Consider the following 17,247-nt stretch of genomic DNA (forward strand, 5'->3'; position numbering starts at 1 on the left):
TACGTTCTGTTTATGTTTATTACGTATAAGCAAATTATTCACAACAAGAACAATCAAATGATTATCATTGGTTATAGCTGTCTCATAAAAAATATTTTAATGTATTCTTCAATATAGTATATTCCACACGTAAGATATTGTACAATCAAATTCAATAACGCCACCTTCATTTACTGTCTCATGTGAATATATATCAAGAGGTCGCTGGTTACAACATTAATCAAGATCACGCGAGGTGGATTCAAATGAAACACGTGACCCACCACGGAATAACTCGCATGACTTTTGATTGGGGTACAATTTGAGGAAATAATTTGAAATGTATTTACTTGGTTTTTAGTCTGCTACATTTCAGAAAGAATAGACAGGTGATCCGTGGTCAACCTTGTTCATGTAAAATGTGCTTGTAACTGCCAGTGGTGCATTTTAAAGGTCCCGTATTTGTTTAGTGTCATTATGTAAATATTTCCATTTTAATCAAAATAATGTAAAACATGTCTTTTTAGCTAGTGCGTTATTTTAGCTAATTTAGCTAATCTGTAATTTCGCTAATTCAAGATGTCGCTAATTTAGAATAAAGTATATTCCCACAATGCGATTGTTGACACTTTAGCTAAATTAAGATTCAGTTAATTCATGCATAGAGTCAAATTCGCTAAAATGGTATGTAGCTGTTTTACAGTAGGTCCCAGAAACGACTGAAAGTTATATTTGTTGGTGAATATGAAGTACACGCAATCGTTCCTAGTTTTAGGATTCTTTGAGCAACATTAGTCTTACGCGGTTAATCCTCACAAGGAACGAAGACGTGCATATTTAATAACAAACAAACATTACTTCCCAAAAGACTTTGATTCCAGAGACCAGATTGAATGCCATGCTGGACATCCGGGTAATAATACCCCCGTGGAAACTTGGGTAAAATATGTTGTCTTCATAATGTAAATCTTTTCGTTTTGGTAAATAAGTCAAATAGTTTAGCAAGGTATTATATGCGTCGCAACAGAATAGTTTCAAGTTGACGAAGGGTAATATGATATATGTTGTATCTGTTGACTACATAATAGAACAGTTAGTGTCCTTGTCTGTACTTTTGCTGCGGCCAGATGAACTTGTGTCACTCCGCCTTGCCACCGCACCACCGGAACCGGGGGAACCACTAGCTGTCGCTCCGCTTGGAGTGTCGTCATCAGTCAGTGCAGAAAGTAGAGCCAATGTCGCCAAGCCTCTCACGAGACGGTCTCTTGGATCGGCATCTTGTAAATAAAAGAAGACTTATTTAGATAAGAAAATACTGCGAAGGGTGATATTTGAAATAAATATCATGCCGGTTTCACTCAACTTGAAGACAGTTCGGATCGAAATGAATATTCATGTGTCATTTTCGTCTTACATATTATTGGCTCATGCCATTAGGACATGGAAAATGAGAAAAATATCTTTGCCTTTGGAGTCACATTAAACAAATCGTCTTAAACGCTTTCTAACAAATCGTTACGCCTACTTACCGCCACCACTGCCGGGCAATACTTCAAGATCACGGATACCTCCCTTATAGCGGTAGCAATTTTTTTTTCCATTTGGCCAACGGACCTGGAAGAAAACGCCAAATCGTGACTTTAGTTAATCGTTCCACGTTACTGAGCGATACACGTAAAATCTATTTCAAATAACTCACACTGACGCCACAGTCCTCGTCTGCTTTCACTCTGTAAACGCACCCAATATTGCCAGGTCCACCGTCTTGGTTTCCCCATTGCCAATTTGGACCTTAAAATCAAATTTAAAAAAAAAGTTATACCATCAACGAGTCGTTGAACGCTTGTTAAATATGACGTAGTTCTATTGACAAATATTTCAGGGATATTGTTAGTGACACGCACCTCTGGTCACCCGTACTCCCACTTTGATCCCCTGTCCCAACGACATGCTACGAGGTTCATCCACAACCTGGGAAGACATGAACATGTTACAAATCTACACACCATGACATAACACTTACAAATCAACACACCGTGGCATAACACTTACAAATAAACACACCATGGCATAACACTTACAAATCTACACACCATGGCATAACACTTACAAATCAACACACACTGGCATAACACTTACAAATCAACACACCATGGCATAACACTTACAAATCTACACACCGAGGCATAACACTTACAAATCAACACACCATGGCATAACACTTACAAATCTACACACCATGGCATAACACTTACAAATCAACACACCATGGCATAACACTTACAAATCTACACACCATGGCATAACACTTACAAATCAACACACCATGGCATAACAGTTACAAATCAACACACCATGGCATAACACTTACAAATCTACACACCATGGCATAACACTTACAAAACAACACACCATGGCATAACACTTACAAATCAACACACCATGGCATAACACTTACAAATCAACAAACCATAGCATAACACTTACAAATAAACACACCATGGCATAACACTTACAAATCAACACACCATGACCTAACACTAAAATCAACACACCATGGCATAACACTTACAAATCTACACACCATGGCATAACACTTACAAATCAACACACCATGGCATAGCACTTACAAATCAACAAACCATAGCATAACACTTACAAATAAACACACCATGGCATAACACTTACAAATAAACACACCATGACCTAACACTAAAATCAACACACCATGGCATAACAGTTACAAATCTACACACCATTGCATAACACTTACAAATCAACACAGCATGACATAACACTTACAAATCTACACACCATGGCATAACACTTACAAATCTACACACCATGGCAGAACACTTACAAATCTACACACCATGGCATAGCACTTACAAATCTACACACCATGGCATAACACTTACAAATCTACACACCATGGCATAACACTTACAAATCGACACACCATGGTATAACACTTACAAATCTACACACCATGGCATAACACTTACAAATCAACACACCATGGAATAACATTTACAAATCAACACACCATGGCATAACACTTACAAATCAACACACCATAACATAGCACTTACAAATCTACACACCATGGCATAACACTTACAAATCTACACACCATGGCATAACATTTACAAATCAACACACCATGGAATAAAACTTACAAATCTACACACCATGGCATAACATTTACAAATCAACACACCATGGAATAAAACTTACAAATCTACACACCATGGCATAACACTTACAAATCAACACACCATGGCTTAACACATACAAATCTACACACCATGGCATCACACTTACACATCTACGTACACACCATGGCATAACACTTACAAATCAACACACCATGGCATAACACTTAAAAATCTACGTACACACCATAGCATAACACTTACAAATCAACACACCATGGCATAACACTTACAAATCAACACACCATGGAATAACATTTACAAATCTACACACCATGGAATAACACTTATAAATCAACACACCATGGCATAACACTTACAAATCTACACACCATGGAATAACACTTACAAATCAACACACACTGGCATAACACTTACAAATCTATACACCATGGCATAACACTTACAAATCAAAACACTATGGCATAACACTTACAAATCAACACATCATGTCATAACACTTACAAATCAACACACCATGGCATAACACTTACAAATAAACACACCATGACATAACACTAAAATCAACACACCACGGCATAACAGTTACAAATCTACACACCATGGCATAACACTTACAAATCAACATACCATTGCATAACACTTACAAATCAACACAGCATGACATAACACTTACAAATCGACACACCATGGCATAACACTTACAAATCTACACACCATGGCATAACACTTACAAATCTACACACCATGGCATAACACTTACAAATCTACACACCATGGCATAACACTTACAAATCGACACACCATGGCATAACACTTACAAATCTACACACCATGGCATAACACTTACAAATCAACACACCATGGCATAACACTTACAAATAAACACACCATGACATAACACTAAAATCAACACACCATGACATAACAGTTACAAATCTACACACCATGGCATAACACTTACAAATCAACATACCATTGCATAACACTTACAAATCAACACACCATGTCATAACACTTACAAATCAACACACCATGGCATAACACTTACAAATAAACACACCATGTCATAACACTTACAAATCTACACACCATGGCATAACACTTACAAATCAACACACCATGTCATAACACTTACAAATCAACACACCATGGCATAACACTTACAAATAAACACACCATGACATAACACTTACAAATCTACACACCATGGCATAACACTAAAATCAACACACCATGACATAACAGTTACAAATCTACACACCATGGCATAACACTAAAATCAACACACCATGACATAACAGTTACAAATCTACACACCATGGCATAACACTTACAAATCTATACACCATGGCATAACACTTACAAATCTGCACACCATGGCATAACACATACAAATCTACACACCATGGCATAACACCTACAAATCTACACACCATGGCATAACACTTACAAATCTACACACCATGGCATAACACTTACAAATCAAAACACCATGGCATAACACTTACAAATCAACACATCATGTCATAACACTTACAAATCAACACACCATGGCATAACACTTACAAATAAACACACCATGACATAACACTAAAATCAACACACCATGGCATAACAGTTACAAATCTACACACCATGGCATAACACTTACAAATCAACATACCATTGCATAACACTTACAAATCGACACACCATGGCATAACACTTACAAATCTACACACCATAGAAGAACACTTACAAATCTACACACCATGGCATAGCACTTACAAATCTACACACCATGGCATAACACTTACAAATCTACACACCATGGCATAACACATACAAATCAACACACCATGGCATAACACTTACAAATCTACACACCATGGCATAACACTTACAAATCTACACACCATGGAATAACACTTACAAATCAAAACACCATGGCATAACACTTACAAATCTATACACCATGGCATAACACTTACAAATCAAAACACCATGGCATAACACTTACAAATCTACACACCATGGAATAACACTTACAAATCAACACACCATGGCATAACACTTACAAATCTGCACACCATTGCATAACACTTACAAATCAACAGACCATGGCATAACACTTACAAATCTATACACCATGGCATAACACTTACAAATCAAAACACCATGGCATAACACTTACAAATCAACACACCATGGAATAACACTTACAAATCTACACACCATGGAATAATACTTACAAAACAACACACCGTGGCATGCCACTTACAAATCAACACACCATGGCATAACACTTACAAATCTGCACACCATGGCATGACACTTACAAATCAACACACCATGACATAACACTTACAAATCAACACACCATGACATAACATAGCACTTACAAATCTACACACCATGGCATAACACTTACAAATCTACACACCATGGCATAACACTTACAAATCAACACACCATGGCATAACACTTAAAAATCTACGTACACACCATAGCATAACACTTACAAATCAACACACCATGGCATCACACTTACAAATCTACATACACACCATGGCATAACACTTACAAATCAACACACCATGGCATAACACTTAAAAATCTACGTACACACCATAGCATAACACTTACAAATCAACACACCATGGCATAACACTTACAAATCAACACACCATGGAATAACATTTACAAATCTACACACCATGGCATAACACTTAAAAATCTACGTACACACCATAGCATAACACTTACAAATCAACACACCATGGCATAACACTTACAAATCAACACACCATGGAATAACATTTACAAATCTACACACCATGGAATAACACTTATAAATCAACACACCATGGCATAACACTTACAAATCTACACACCATGGAATAACACTTACAAATCAACACACACTGGCATAACACTTACAAATCTATACACCATGGCATAACACTTACAAATCAAAACACTATGGCATAACACTTACAAATCAACACATCATGTCATAACACTTACAAATCAACACACCATGGCATAACACTTACAAATAAACACACCATGACATAACACTAAAATCAACACACCACGGCATAACAGTTACAAATCTACACACCATGGCATAACACTTACAAATCAACATACCATTGCATAACACTTACAAATCAACACAGCATGACATAACACTTACAAATCGACACACCATGGCATAACACTTACAAATCTACACACCATGGCATAACACTTACAAATCTACACACCATGGCATAACACTTACAAATCTACACACCATGGCATAACACTTACAAATCAACACACCATGGCATAACACTTACAAATCAACACACCATGGAATAACACTTACAAATCTACACACCATGGCATAACACTTACAAATCTACACACCATGGCACAACACTTACAAATCTACACACCATGGCATAACACTTACAAATCAACACACCATGGCATAACATTTACAAATCAACACATCATGTCATAACACTTACAAATCAACACACCATGGCATAACACTTACAAATAAACACACCATGACATAACACTAAAATCAACACACCATGACATAACAGTTACAAATCTACACACCATGGCATAACACTTACAAATCAACACACCATGTCATAACACTTACAAATCAACACACCATGGCATAACACTTACAAATAAACACACCATGACATAACACTAAAATCAACACACCATGACATAACAGTTACAAATCAACACACCATGGCATAACACTTACAAATCAACACACCATGGCATAACACTTACAAATCTACACACCATGGCATAACACATACAAATCTACACACCATGGCATAACACTTACAAATCAAAACACCATGGCATAACACTTACAAATCAACACACCATGGCATAACACTTACAAATCAACACACCATGGCATAACACTTACAAATCTACACACCATGGCATAACACATACAAATCAACACACCATGGCATAACACTTACAAATCAAAACACCATGGCATAACACTTACAAATCAACACATCATGTCATAACACTTACAAATCAACACACCATGGCATAACACTTACAAATAAACACACCATGACATAACACTTACAAATCAACACACCATGACATAACACTAAAATCAACACACCATGGCATAACAGTTACAAATCTACACACCATGGCATAACACTTACAAATCAACATACCATTGCATAACACTTACAAATCGACACACCATGGCATAACACTTACAAATCTACACACCATAGAAGAACACTTACAAATCAACACACCATGGCATAACAGTTACAAATCTACACACCATGGCATAACACTTACAAATCAACATACCATTGCATAACACTTACAAATCTGCACACCATGGCATAACACTTACAAATCAACAGGCCATGGCATAACACTTACAAATCTATACACCATGGCATAACACTTACAAATCAAAACACCATGGCATAACACTTACAAATCAACACACCATGGAATAACACTTACAAATCTACACACCATGGAATAATACTTACAAAACAACACACCGTGGCATGCCACTTACAAATCAAAACACCATGGCATAACACTTACAAATCAAAACACCATGACATAACACTTACAAATCTACACACCATGGCATAACACTTACAAATCTATACACCATGGCATAACACTTACTAATCAAAACACCATGGCATAACACTTACAAACCAACACATCATGGCATAACACTTACAAATCAACACACCATGGAATAACACTTACAAATCTACACGCCATGGAATAACACTTACAAATCTACACACCATGGAATAACACTTACAAATCAACACACCATGGCATAACACTTACAAATCTGCACACCATTGCATAACACTTACAAATCAACACACCATGGAATAACACTTACAAATCTACACACCATGGAATAACACTTACAAATCTACACACCATGGAATAACACTTACAAATCAACACACCATGGCATAACACTTACAAATCTGCACACCATGGCATTACACTTACAAATCAACACACCATGGCATAACACTTACAAATCTGCACACCATGGCATGACACTTACAAATCAACACACCATGGCATAACACTTACAAATAAACACACCATGGAATAACACTTACAAATCTACACACCATGGAATAACACTTACAAAACAACACACCGTGGCATAACTCTTACAAATCTACACACCATGGCATAACACTTACAAATCTACACACCATGGCATAACACTTACAAATCAACACACCATGGAATAACACTTACAAATCTACACACCATGGCATAACACTTACAAATAAACACACCATGGAATAACACTTACAAATCAACACACCATGGAATAACACTTACAAATCTACACACCATGGAATAACACTTACAAATCTGCACACCATGGCATTACACTTACAAATCAACACACCATGGCATAACACTTACAAATCTGCACACCATGGCATGACACTTACAAATCAACACACCATGGCATAACACTTACAAATAAACACACCATGGCATAACACTTACAAATCAACACACCATGGCATAACACTTACAAATCAAAACACCATTGCATAACACTTACAAATCAACACACAATGACATAGCACTTACAAATCTGTACACCATCGATAAACCTTGTGCATAAATATAATTGCCTAACAAACTAGCATAATATATTCCATTATGTACATGTCCATTCTGAAGAGTTTTCACATGTGTTCCATTTGAGTTCATTCACAGGTGAATGCAAGTTGTGTACGTTCGATCATACCCTTAAATCTCTGGCATCTTCTGCCCCGTGACGATACGTATTTGACCGACCAATATCCCATTCCACATCAACAACACCTGGAATTAAGATAAAATATTGTACTGTTATTATTTCTAGTATACGTCACTGCAGTCCACATTTAATCCCTTTCTCAAATATGTAGATTCGGATAACTACCATGTGAACTCACCCCCTCGGTTATGTTTAGTAACAGTTCCTACGCCACCTCCATCTTGGTTTCCCCATTTCCAGTCTCTCCCTCGTCGTACCCTCGTTCCCAAAGGGGGGTAACCCTCGATTTCCTACCGAAGTGGAAAAGTCGAATGATGGTTACATATTTATTATATATATTGTATTGCATCATGTCATTGCTGTCAACCAATGAAAATTATTTGTAAGGATACAACAAATGTAGTATTATTATGAATTCATCCCCAAATTAACGCAATTTAATAGACAGGGCAGATTATGCTATTTTAAAACACTAAATGGTTCAGCAGCTTTTCTATCGACGAAATTGCCTCTTCCCCGTGACAAAGTGTTGTCATCGCTACAACATATTGATTTGATGTGCATGTGATGGGCACAGGCAGACCGGATGATGCTGTCAGATTCGGTACCAACCGAACGTACAACTCACCAGATCATCGTCATCGTCTCCTGAGATCATCATCATGGTCAATAGCAAACCCAATAATCCTTTCTACGGAGAGTAATGAATACATAATGGTGTAATAGTTGTAAAATACGTAGACGACCGAATAAATGACAGTACATAAAGGTAGTGCAACACAAATGTACTCGATACATGTAATAAATAGATTATTGAATATATATAATGAGTAAATGTAGTGTGTACATGTAATGAATAAATATACTGGGTATATATAATGAGTAAATGTACTGAGTACACGTAATGAGTAAATGTACATAGTAAATGTACCCGATACATATAATGAGTAAATGTACCCGATACATATAATGAGTAAATGTTCACGTACACGTAATGAGTAAACGTACTGAGTACACGTAATGAGTAAATGTACCCGATACATATAATGAGTAAATGTACTCGATATATAATGAGTAAATTTACTGAGTACACGTAATGAGAAAATGTACATAGTAAATGAAATGAGTAAATGTACTCGATACATATATTGAGTAAATGTACTGGGTATACACAATGAGAAAATGTATTCGGTACATGTACTACATAAATGTACTGAACTTATGTAATGAGTTAATGCACTTGCCATACGTTATGAGAAAATGTATTGGATACATGTAATGAGTAAATACACTGTATTCATGTAATGTGCAGATGTATTTGGTACATGTAATGAGTAAATGTAGTGGCCACACGCTATGAGTAAATGTACTGGGTACATGTAAATGTGTAAATGTATTGGCAACATATTGTGAGTAACTGTACCGGGTAAAGGTAATATTGTACTGAAATAGGCGAATGTACTTGGTACATGTAAAGAGTGAATTTACTAGAATTGTGTAATGCGAATGTACGGGATACATGTAATGGGTGAATGTAATGAGTAAATGTAATGAGTAAATGTATTCGGTAAAGGAATGATTCAATGTATTGGATACACATAAATGAGTAAATGTACTTGATACATGTAGTGTACAAATGTAATGGATACATGTAACGAGTAAATGCACTCGTTACCTGTAATGAGTAAATGTACTGGATGCTTGCAATGCGCTAATGTATTGGATAGATGTAATGATTAAAAGTACTGGATACATGCAATGCGTAAATATACCGAGTACATGCAACAATAATTATAATGTCACACTCTGAAACACACTTACCAATTCGTCTTCATTGTCCACATGCTCTCCCATGGATGAGAGGAAAGCACGCAGGGCGATCAGAGATCTCAGTTTATCCATATCTGAAACAAAATATTTTAAACCAATCTGAATGCCAGAAAGGAATGTATAGTTAGGCTATGTATTAATACGGTTGGATTAGTTGATCGATGAATTAGTGTGTTAATCCTAGTATTGTATCTTTACCCTCGGCTAATTGACAGTGCCATCTATGGCTGAAGTTATACCACGTATCGACGAGTTATCGCACTATTCATCCTAGACTGGCACAGTCTGGGCGATTTATTTCTTTTTAAATTTAAAATTAAATAAAAAAAAGCGAAATGGAGGTGTTAACGCGAAATCCCCTGTAACCGCGAAATGTGATGGTTTCGCGTTCACCCCACCTTTCGCAAAACTATTTTTCCAATATTATTATTATTATTTAACTGAAAACAATCACCACAGCTGGGCCAGTCTATATTCTTCCACATGTAAACCCACTAACGAATTTAACACCGTAGCAAATAAACTGTGTTGGTTATTCTGTTCCTAAATATACATGACGACGATGTGTTGAAACGCGATAACTTTTCACGCCCAGTGGTGTGTATTGTACTTGTTTTTAGTGCTTCGGTTATTTATTTCTGATGTGTTCAGAATTGGCGACTGATAAAGTGAACATCTTGGACATTGCACCTGGACTTTCTGACTAGCGGTTTAGTAAAGCAATATGGATTTCGAATTGCTATGGCATGTATTCATTTCTGTATATATTTCAAGAAATTTTAATGGGGCGTGTCCCTCTTACCATGAGAAAACTGAGCTGCGAATCTAATTAATAACACTTGACGACGAAAGAAATCACCAAGCTGACTGATGTCACCAACGACGAACATTCCGTTAGTTACCTTGGCAATGACTGCCAATAATTCCTGAAAGAACACGAAAAGTATATACAAAAAAAGTGTTATGTGATTCGATATATTTGAACTGCTGCTTACTGGAAATTAAATCAGTTTAATAACGAAGAATAAGCGTTGGATCTCGTAAATTATTTGATAATGGGTGCACTTGTCTATGATCGGTGGAGATAATGGGTCGACGTGTTCGTGTAACCATGTACATCCAGGTGTAACCAAGGAAACATCCTCTAAACTAAAACAAGTATTCGTATATAATCGATAAATACCAACCTATTTGAATGCTTGCCAAGTTTATTTTAAAGATACGGTTGGCAATAGTACACCTCCTGTAAATCATACTAAATTACTATGCCTCATACCTTGTCTACATCCGGCCCACACCCGATGCATGCGATGGGGATTGGAAAGGGTAGACCAACTGCTTTCCACAACGGTCCGAACGACATCGCGGCCTTCAATACCTGATCTTTGTCCTGGTAAGAAAACAATATTCCGTGCAGAAATGAGTGCACTTGTCTATCATTGGTTGGGAAATTGGGTCGACGTGTAACCAAGGAAACATCCTGTAAACTAAGACTTGGTAGTCTGAGTCTAAGCTAAGACGATTATTCATATATAATCGATAAATACCAACCTATTTGAATGCTCGCCAAGTTTAATTTAAAGTGGCGAACTCGTATTATTTTACAGCCCTACGCTAAATTGATTCTGAGATAAAAGTGTTTTAATTCTCACATCCGGTCTGCCGTCTGTCATTAATATGATCCTTGGTGTCATCTTCTTTCCGCCCGGCAGTGTCAACACACCACCTGCAAACATGCAAAAACCATGACTATAGAATACATTATAATACGCCGGAAATAACGAATGTCAAAACTCGCATTCTTCTTTATAATACAGTTACGATTTGCAGACACATACACACACATACATATATCATCTACGCAACTATGCCATGATATCGATGTATTTCAAATCTCAGACTACTATAGACTGACTAGCAACGCGGCTTTTTCTTTGGTCAGGAAGCGTGCCACGTTTGTTTCGGGGCTTAACTTTTAATCTAATCTAAAACGATCAAAATAACGCGACTATAACGTACAAACGCGATGTTCTTTATTATTTGATCAAATAACGCGATATAGTGCGAGATGTACACAGGGAGTAGTACTAGTTGGGGCGTAGTTCATTTTTTACTTTTTTTCTCCACAAATGCGACAAACATATGCAAGATTTTTCTGTATTTATTCTCCATATTTTGGTAATTATGAACCAAACAAGAATAGAGATAGATAAATTTATACTCCATTTAAATAACAGCTTCCTACTGAATATTCAATGACTTCAGTCGCTTAGTTGCGTGAGTATATCAAAGTTTTCAAACGCACTGTCCACAAAAACTACGAAGCGTTCACACGAAGGAACACTGTCGACGCCAACACTGCTATTTGACCTTAATAGAAAATTTTCCACATATTCTGGAAAAATTCAATATAATGCTCATTATATCATTCATAAATGTCGTAGACGAAAGTAGGAGATATTACAAATGCTGTATAAACTCACCCCAAAATTAGCCGATTTGAACAGAAACAACGGCGATCGAAAGGTCAACCACACAAATTTAATTTTCGGTTTGATCGAAAAGTATGCGACTAGAATGAGCTACAGCGAACGAGGATAAACAAGATGGCGGATGCTATCACGTTCTTTGAGGCCGCAAATGTATTATGAAATCGAAATAGTTTGATATGACTAAAATATGACGGCGTTCATGGAGAGTATATTAATTAACTGTCGTGAAGATTCATCAGTTGATTGGCATGGTGCTTTAAAGATATGTTCATAGCAAATATTTCAGAAAAATTTCCGAGAATAAGCCAGATTGGCAATTGCAAATACACAGGTTTGGATGCTACCGTTCTGGATGACTTCTTTCATAGCTTCCATTAAACCTTCAAACATCGGGGTTGTTCCCCCGGCCTGGAGCGAGTCTACGAAAACAAAAGAAGAAAAGAGTGTGACCACCGCGGGCGTCTTGAATCTTGTGGTATTGAAACAGTTAGCACACTGCAGAATCGAACATGTTTAACAACGACTCACCTATTGCATTTTTCGTGAGTCTGTAGTTATCCGTTAAATTGCGCACAATCCTGGTTTTGGATCCAAATTCCACAACCGCGACGTTTTCTCGCAGGCCGGTCTGAGTGGCCGTTTGCTGGATGCCCAGCAGGAACTCCGTACACGCTTTCTTCAGTTCCCTCAGACCCCTTCCGGCCATGGAGCCCGAAGTGTCCAAACACAACACTGTGTCCAATGGCATGATGTATAAGTACTTCAACTCCTGAAACATAAGAATCCGAATATACTACTACTTTGAAGCGTTATATTCGACTAAATTTGTCGTTGAACCAGGTGAGCAGAAACGTAGCAGGATAGAAGATAAGTCCACACTTTCAACTTTAATACAGGTATTTGGCATTTTCCCACTAGGACTGTTATATTTGCAGGATGGCAACTCTTGCCAGGTTATTATTCGATGCATTACGCACCTTACTGTGTCACAAATTTTAAAAAGTCTATATTTAGAGTCTCTAATCCAGATAACCCCACCACAGACACCGGTGCTGCTTTGAGGGAAACCTAGTTGTGTGCGGGGAAACGAATCAGGCACAACTCAATCTTCCTATTTTTTTAAATTGTGTGTTCATACTATCGTCACGAATAACATTAAGTCAACGAGCCACAGCAAGTATAGTTTAACAAACACACGGTCCAGTGTATAGCCTAACATTGTCGACGATAGTAATTGCACCCTCGCCGACAGAATCACTCGAATGAAAACAAGTTAACGTACTAACGTGCGTCTGAGTAAATCCGTCGGCGAGGGCTCAATAACTATCGCCGCCGACCTTGTCCCATAACCAGTATTATGTTACCCCCTCATTTGATTGACATTTCGATGGTAAACAATATCCTGAAGGCAGTTATAAATAGATCTCTTCATTGTGTAAAAGAGGCACGTACCGAATTCTCAGAATGTATGAATACACGCAAAATTAAGTGTTTCAAAAGAAATAATGATTCAACTTTCGTTTTGCCCAACGTCATGTGATACTGTTTCAAATTGAGGGGTGACTGTGACATCAACTGAACTTAACATATGCCTAATCTCTTATCACTCACTCTGTTTTGCTACTATTCAAAGCGATGCATTGAATATGGGGGGTAGTATACTGGGGAATGAGCGGCCACCAAACTAGGCCTATAAAATGATTTTGAATATACATAAACACAGCAAACGAATATGGACAACTGAAATTATGCAACTCTTGGATAGCCTGGGTTTTTTAATGAGTGGAAAATGTCTGCACGAGTTTAAAATCCGCGCTAAATATGGAGCTTGACGAATTTGGTATTTGGACAGCGGGTGAGAAAAACTAATCAATATAGACAATTTAAATTTAACTTTGGCAGAGAGAAGTAATTGAAATTTTCATTTAAAACAAAACTGCGTAGACATATGCCCGTTAAAGATGGTCGAATCACCCTTTGGCTATAGAAGTTGGAAGACACCGTGGCGTTGGCAGAGAACTTAAAATGTGTAACCTGTGTTTGGATGAAGACGAGTTTCATTTTCCTTTAAAATCAGTGCCCAAAACTCACGACGCTCATATGTATATTTCTTCAAAGGTTTCCAAAAAATTCTTCTACTACACAGTGATTTTCATAAAATTGTGGAATCAGATAGTGAGTGACTTTGAAAGTATTTTTGTTTTCATTCATTAAAGAGCAATTGTAATTTCATATTATTTTTTCTATTCAATGTATAGCTATGTTTGCGTAGGACCATGCGTTGACTGGAGAAATACCAATATAGGGGAGAGTGTGAACCCGAATTTTCACGTGATTATATATGGAAACAATAAAGCACTCGGTAAAATAGGAAGTAACTTGAAGAACTCGTGACAGAAGATAAATTACTTGCAAAGAAGGAAGCAGAGTCAAAACTGCGTTTGTGATCACCTCTATATAAGGTTTTAGGCAGTCTCGAGACATAACGTATGACCAGCCTGTGTATAAAGATGACCTCTTTTATGTTACCTCTCTCAGCAACATTTTTGCCGATTCACCTTTGTTTATAGACTAAAATAATAATTAGCCTTCTGTTTATAAAACAATTGTCAATTTCCCCAAGTCAAACTTAATTGATTTTGATCAACTCAACACAACTCAAGTAAATGTGTTTTTTGTTGCAACAGTATTATATTATATTATGAACAAATATTAGGCCAAAGTTAGAATTGGCGATCTAGCTCGATGATAAAGTCCATCTATTTATAAAGACCATTTTAATGAAGCCCCTTGATCGCTATTTACATGTTTGGCTGTATAAAAATATCTCCCTGCAAAACATTGTTTAAATTGAGAACAGTTTGTTATAACTGATAATAATAACGTCCAAACATATTTACAGCGTCAGGTCGAGAAGCTGGCTTACCTGCAAGGTGACAAATTCTTTGTTTTTTGTCTTGGCGTCTGCAGCGCAGAGATACGCCCCCCAGTACAACTATTGCCGAATGTTGTTTACTACAAATGAATTCCCAACCAGGATGTATATGTAAACTACGCACGCTCGTTCGCATAGTTGAGTATCGCATGGGTAGCTAAAAATCGCACATAAATTATACACTATGACGTTAAAACTCGATTTTAATGGTACGTCACATGGGAGCAAGCAAGAAGCCCTGGTACAATGAACGGTTATTGTCTTATTGCATTGGAATGCAGGCGTATGTAGGGTGGGTGGGTTTGAGACTCATGATTTTTTTCCCTGAAACAACTCGTCAGTAGACTATAGACCAGTTATTACGTGTGCAGCCACGGAACCAATCTGATCAGTTTGGACTTTTGCGATCAGAAAATTGCACAAAATTAGTATAAAGATAAAAATATTAAAATCACAAACAAAAAATGAATAATTAATTTTTTTTCTTAAATGTAAAAAAAAGCCCCAAATATTCTGATTTCAATCGGATGGCCACAGAATATGGTGCGTTAGTCATTTGAAAGGGACTATTATTTCCCGGCGAAGGGGATGGGAGTGTAGACTATTTACGAAACTTGCAATGATTGTATTACCTGTTATTGTTTCTTTGCATTGCTGATAAACTCAATATTGTTTACCTCTTTACAATCGTATCATAATTTGAATCAAAGCCAAGATTATCATTAACTAAATGCCATACAAAAACAATAATTAACCTCAAAACTTAGAGTAGTTAGAGTAACCAATGACTATACATTGAAAGGTCGGGTGCTAAGGCAGATATTGCAAAACCACTTCGACCCAAGTCACTTTGTACAACAATGTCACTTCGTTCAAAATGACCACTACGTACTACATAGTTCCTTCACATCATATGGCCGCTTCGCACCAAATGGTCGCTCAGTTGCTTCGTACCACACAGTCACTTCGCACCACCCTACCACATCGTACGGGTCTATCTGATTATTAATAATGATTAAAAAC

The 17,247-nt window shown here is 37.0% G+C and overlaps 1 protein-coding gene across 1 annotated transcript; it reads right to left on the reverse strand.

The window, feature by feature from the left end:
• On the reverse strand, positions 1-16,324 carry LOC144355130 (uncharacterized). The gene is made up of 14 exons (XM_085500477.1): positions 16,216-16,324; positions 13,818-14,058; positions 13,634-13,708; positions 12,450-12,523; positions 12,074-12,187; positions 11,600-11,723; positions 10,789-10,871; positions 9,596-9,658; positions 9,146-9,257; positions 8,956-9,032; positions 1,884-1,950; positions 1,679-1,770; positions 1,509-1,593; positions 1-1,256 (listed from the first exon to the last, which is right to left on the reverse strand). Exons 2-14 carry the CDS (start codon positions 14,035-14,037, stop codon positions 1,057-1,059), a joined length of 1,386 nt encoding a protein of 461 aa, XP_085356603.1. The 5' UTR covers positions 14,038-14,058; positions 16,216-16,324; the 3' UTR covers positions 1-1,056.
• Positions 16,325-17,247: the final 923 nt, after the last annotated feature.

Source organism: Saccoglossus kowalevskii, chromosome 6 (assembly GCF_978046115.1).
Source record: "Saccoglossus kowalevskii chromosome 6, keSacKowa6.1, whole genome shotgun sequence".
Taxonomy (NCBI): domain Eukaryota; kingdom Metazoa; phylum Hemichordata; class Enteropneusta; family Harrimaniidae; genus Saccoglossus; species Saccoglossus kowalevskii.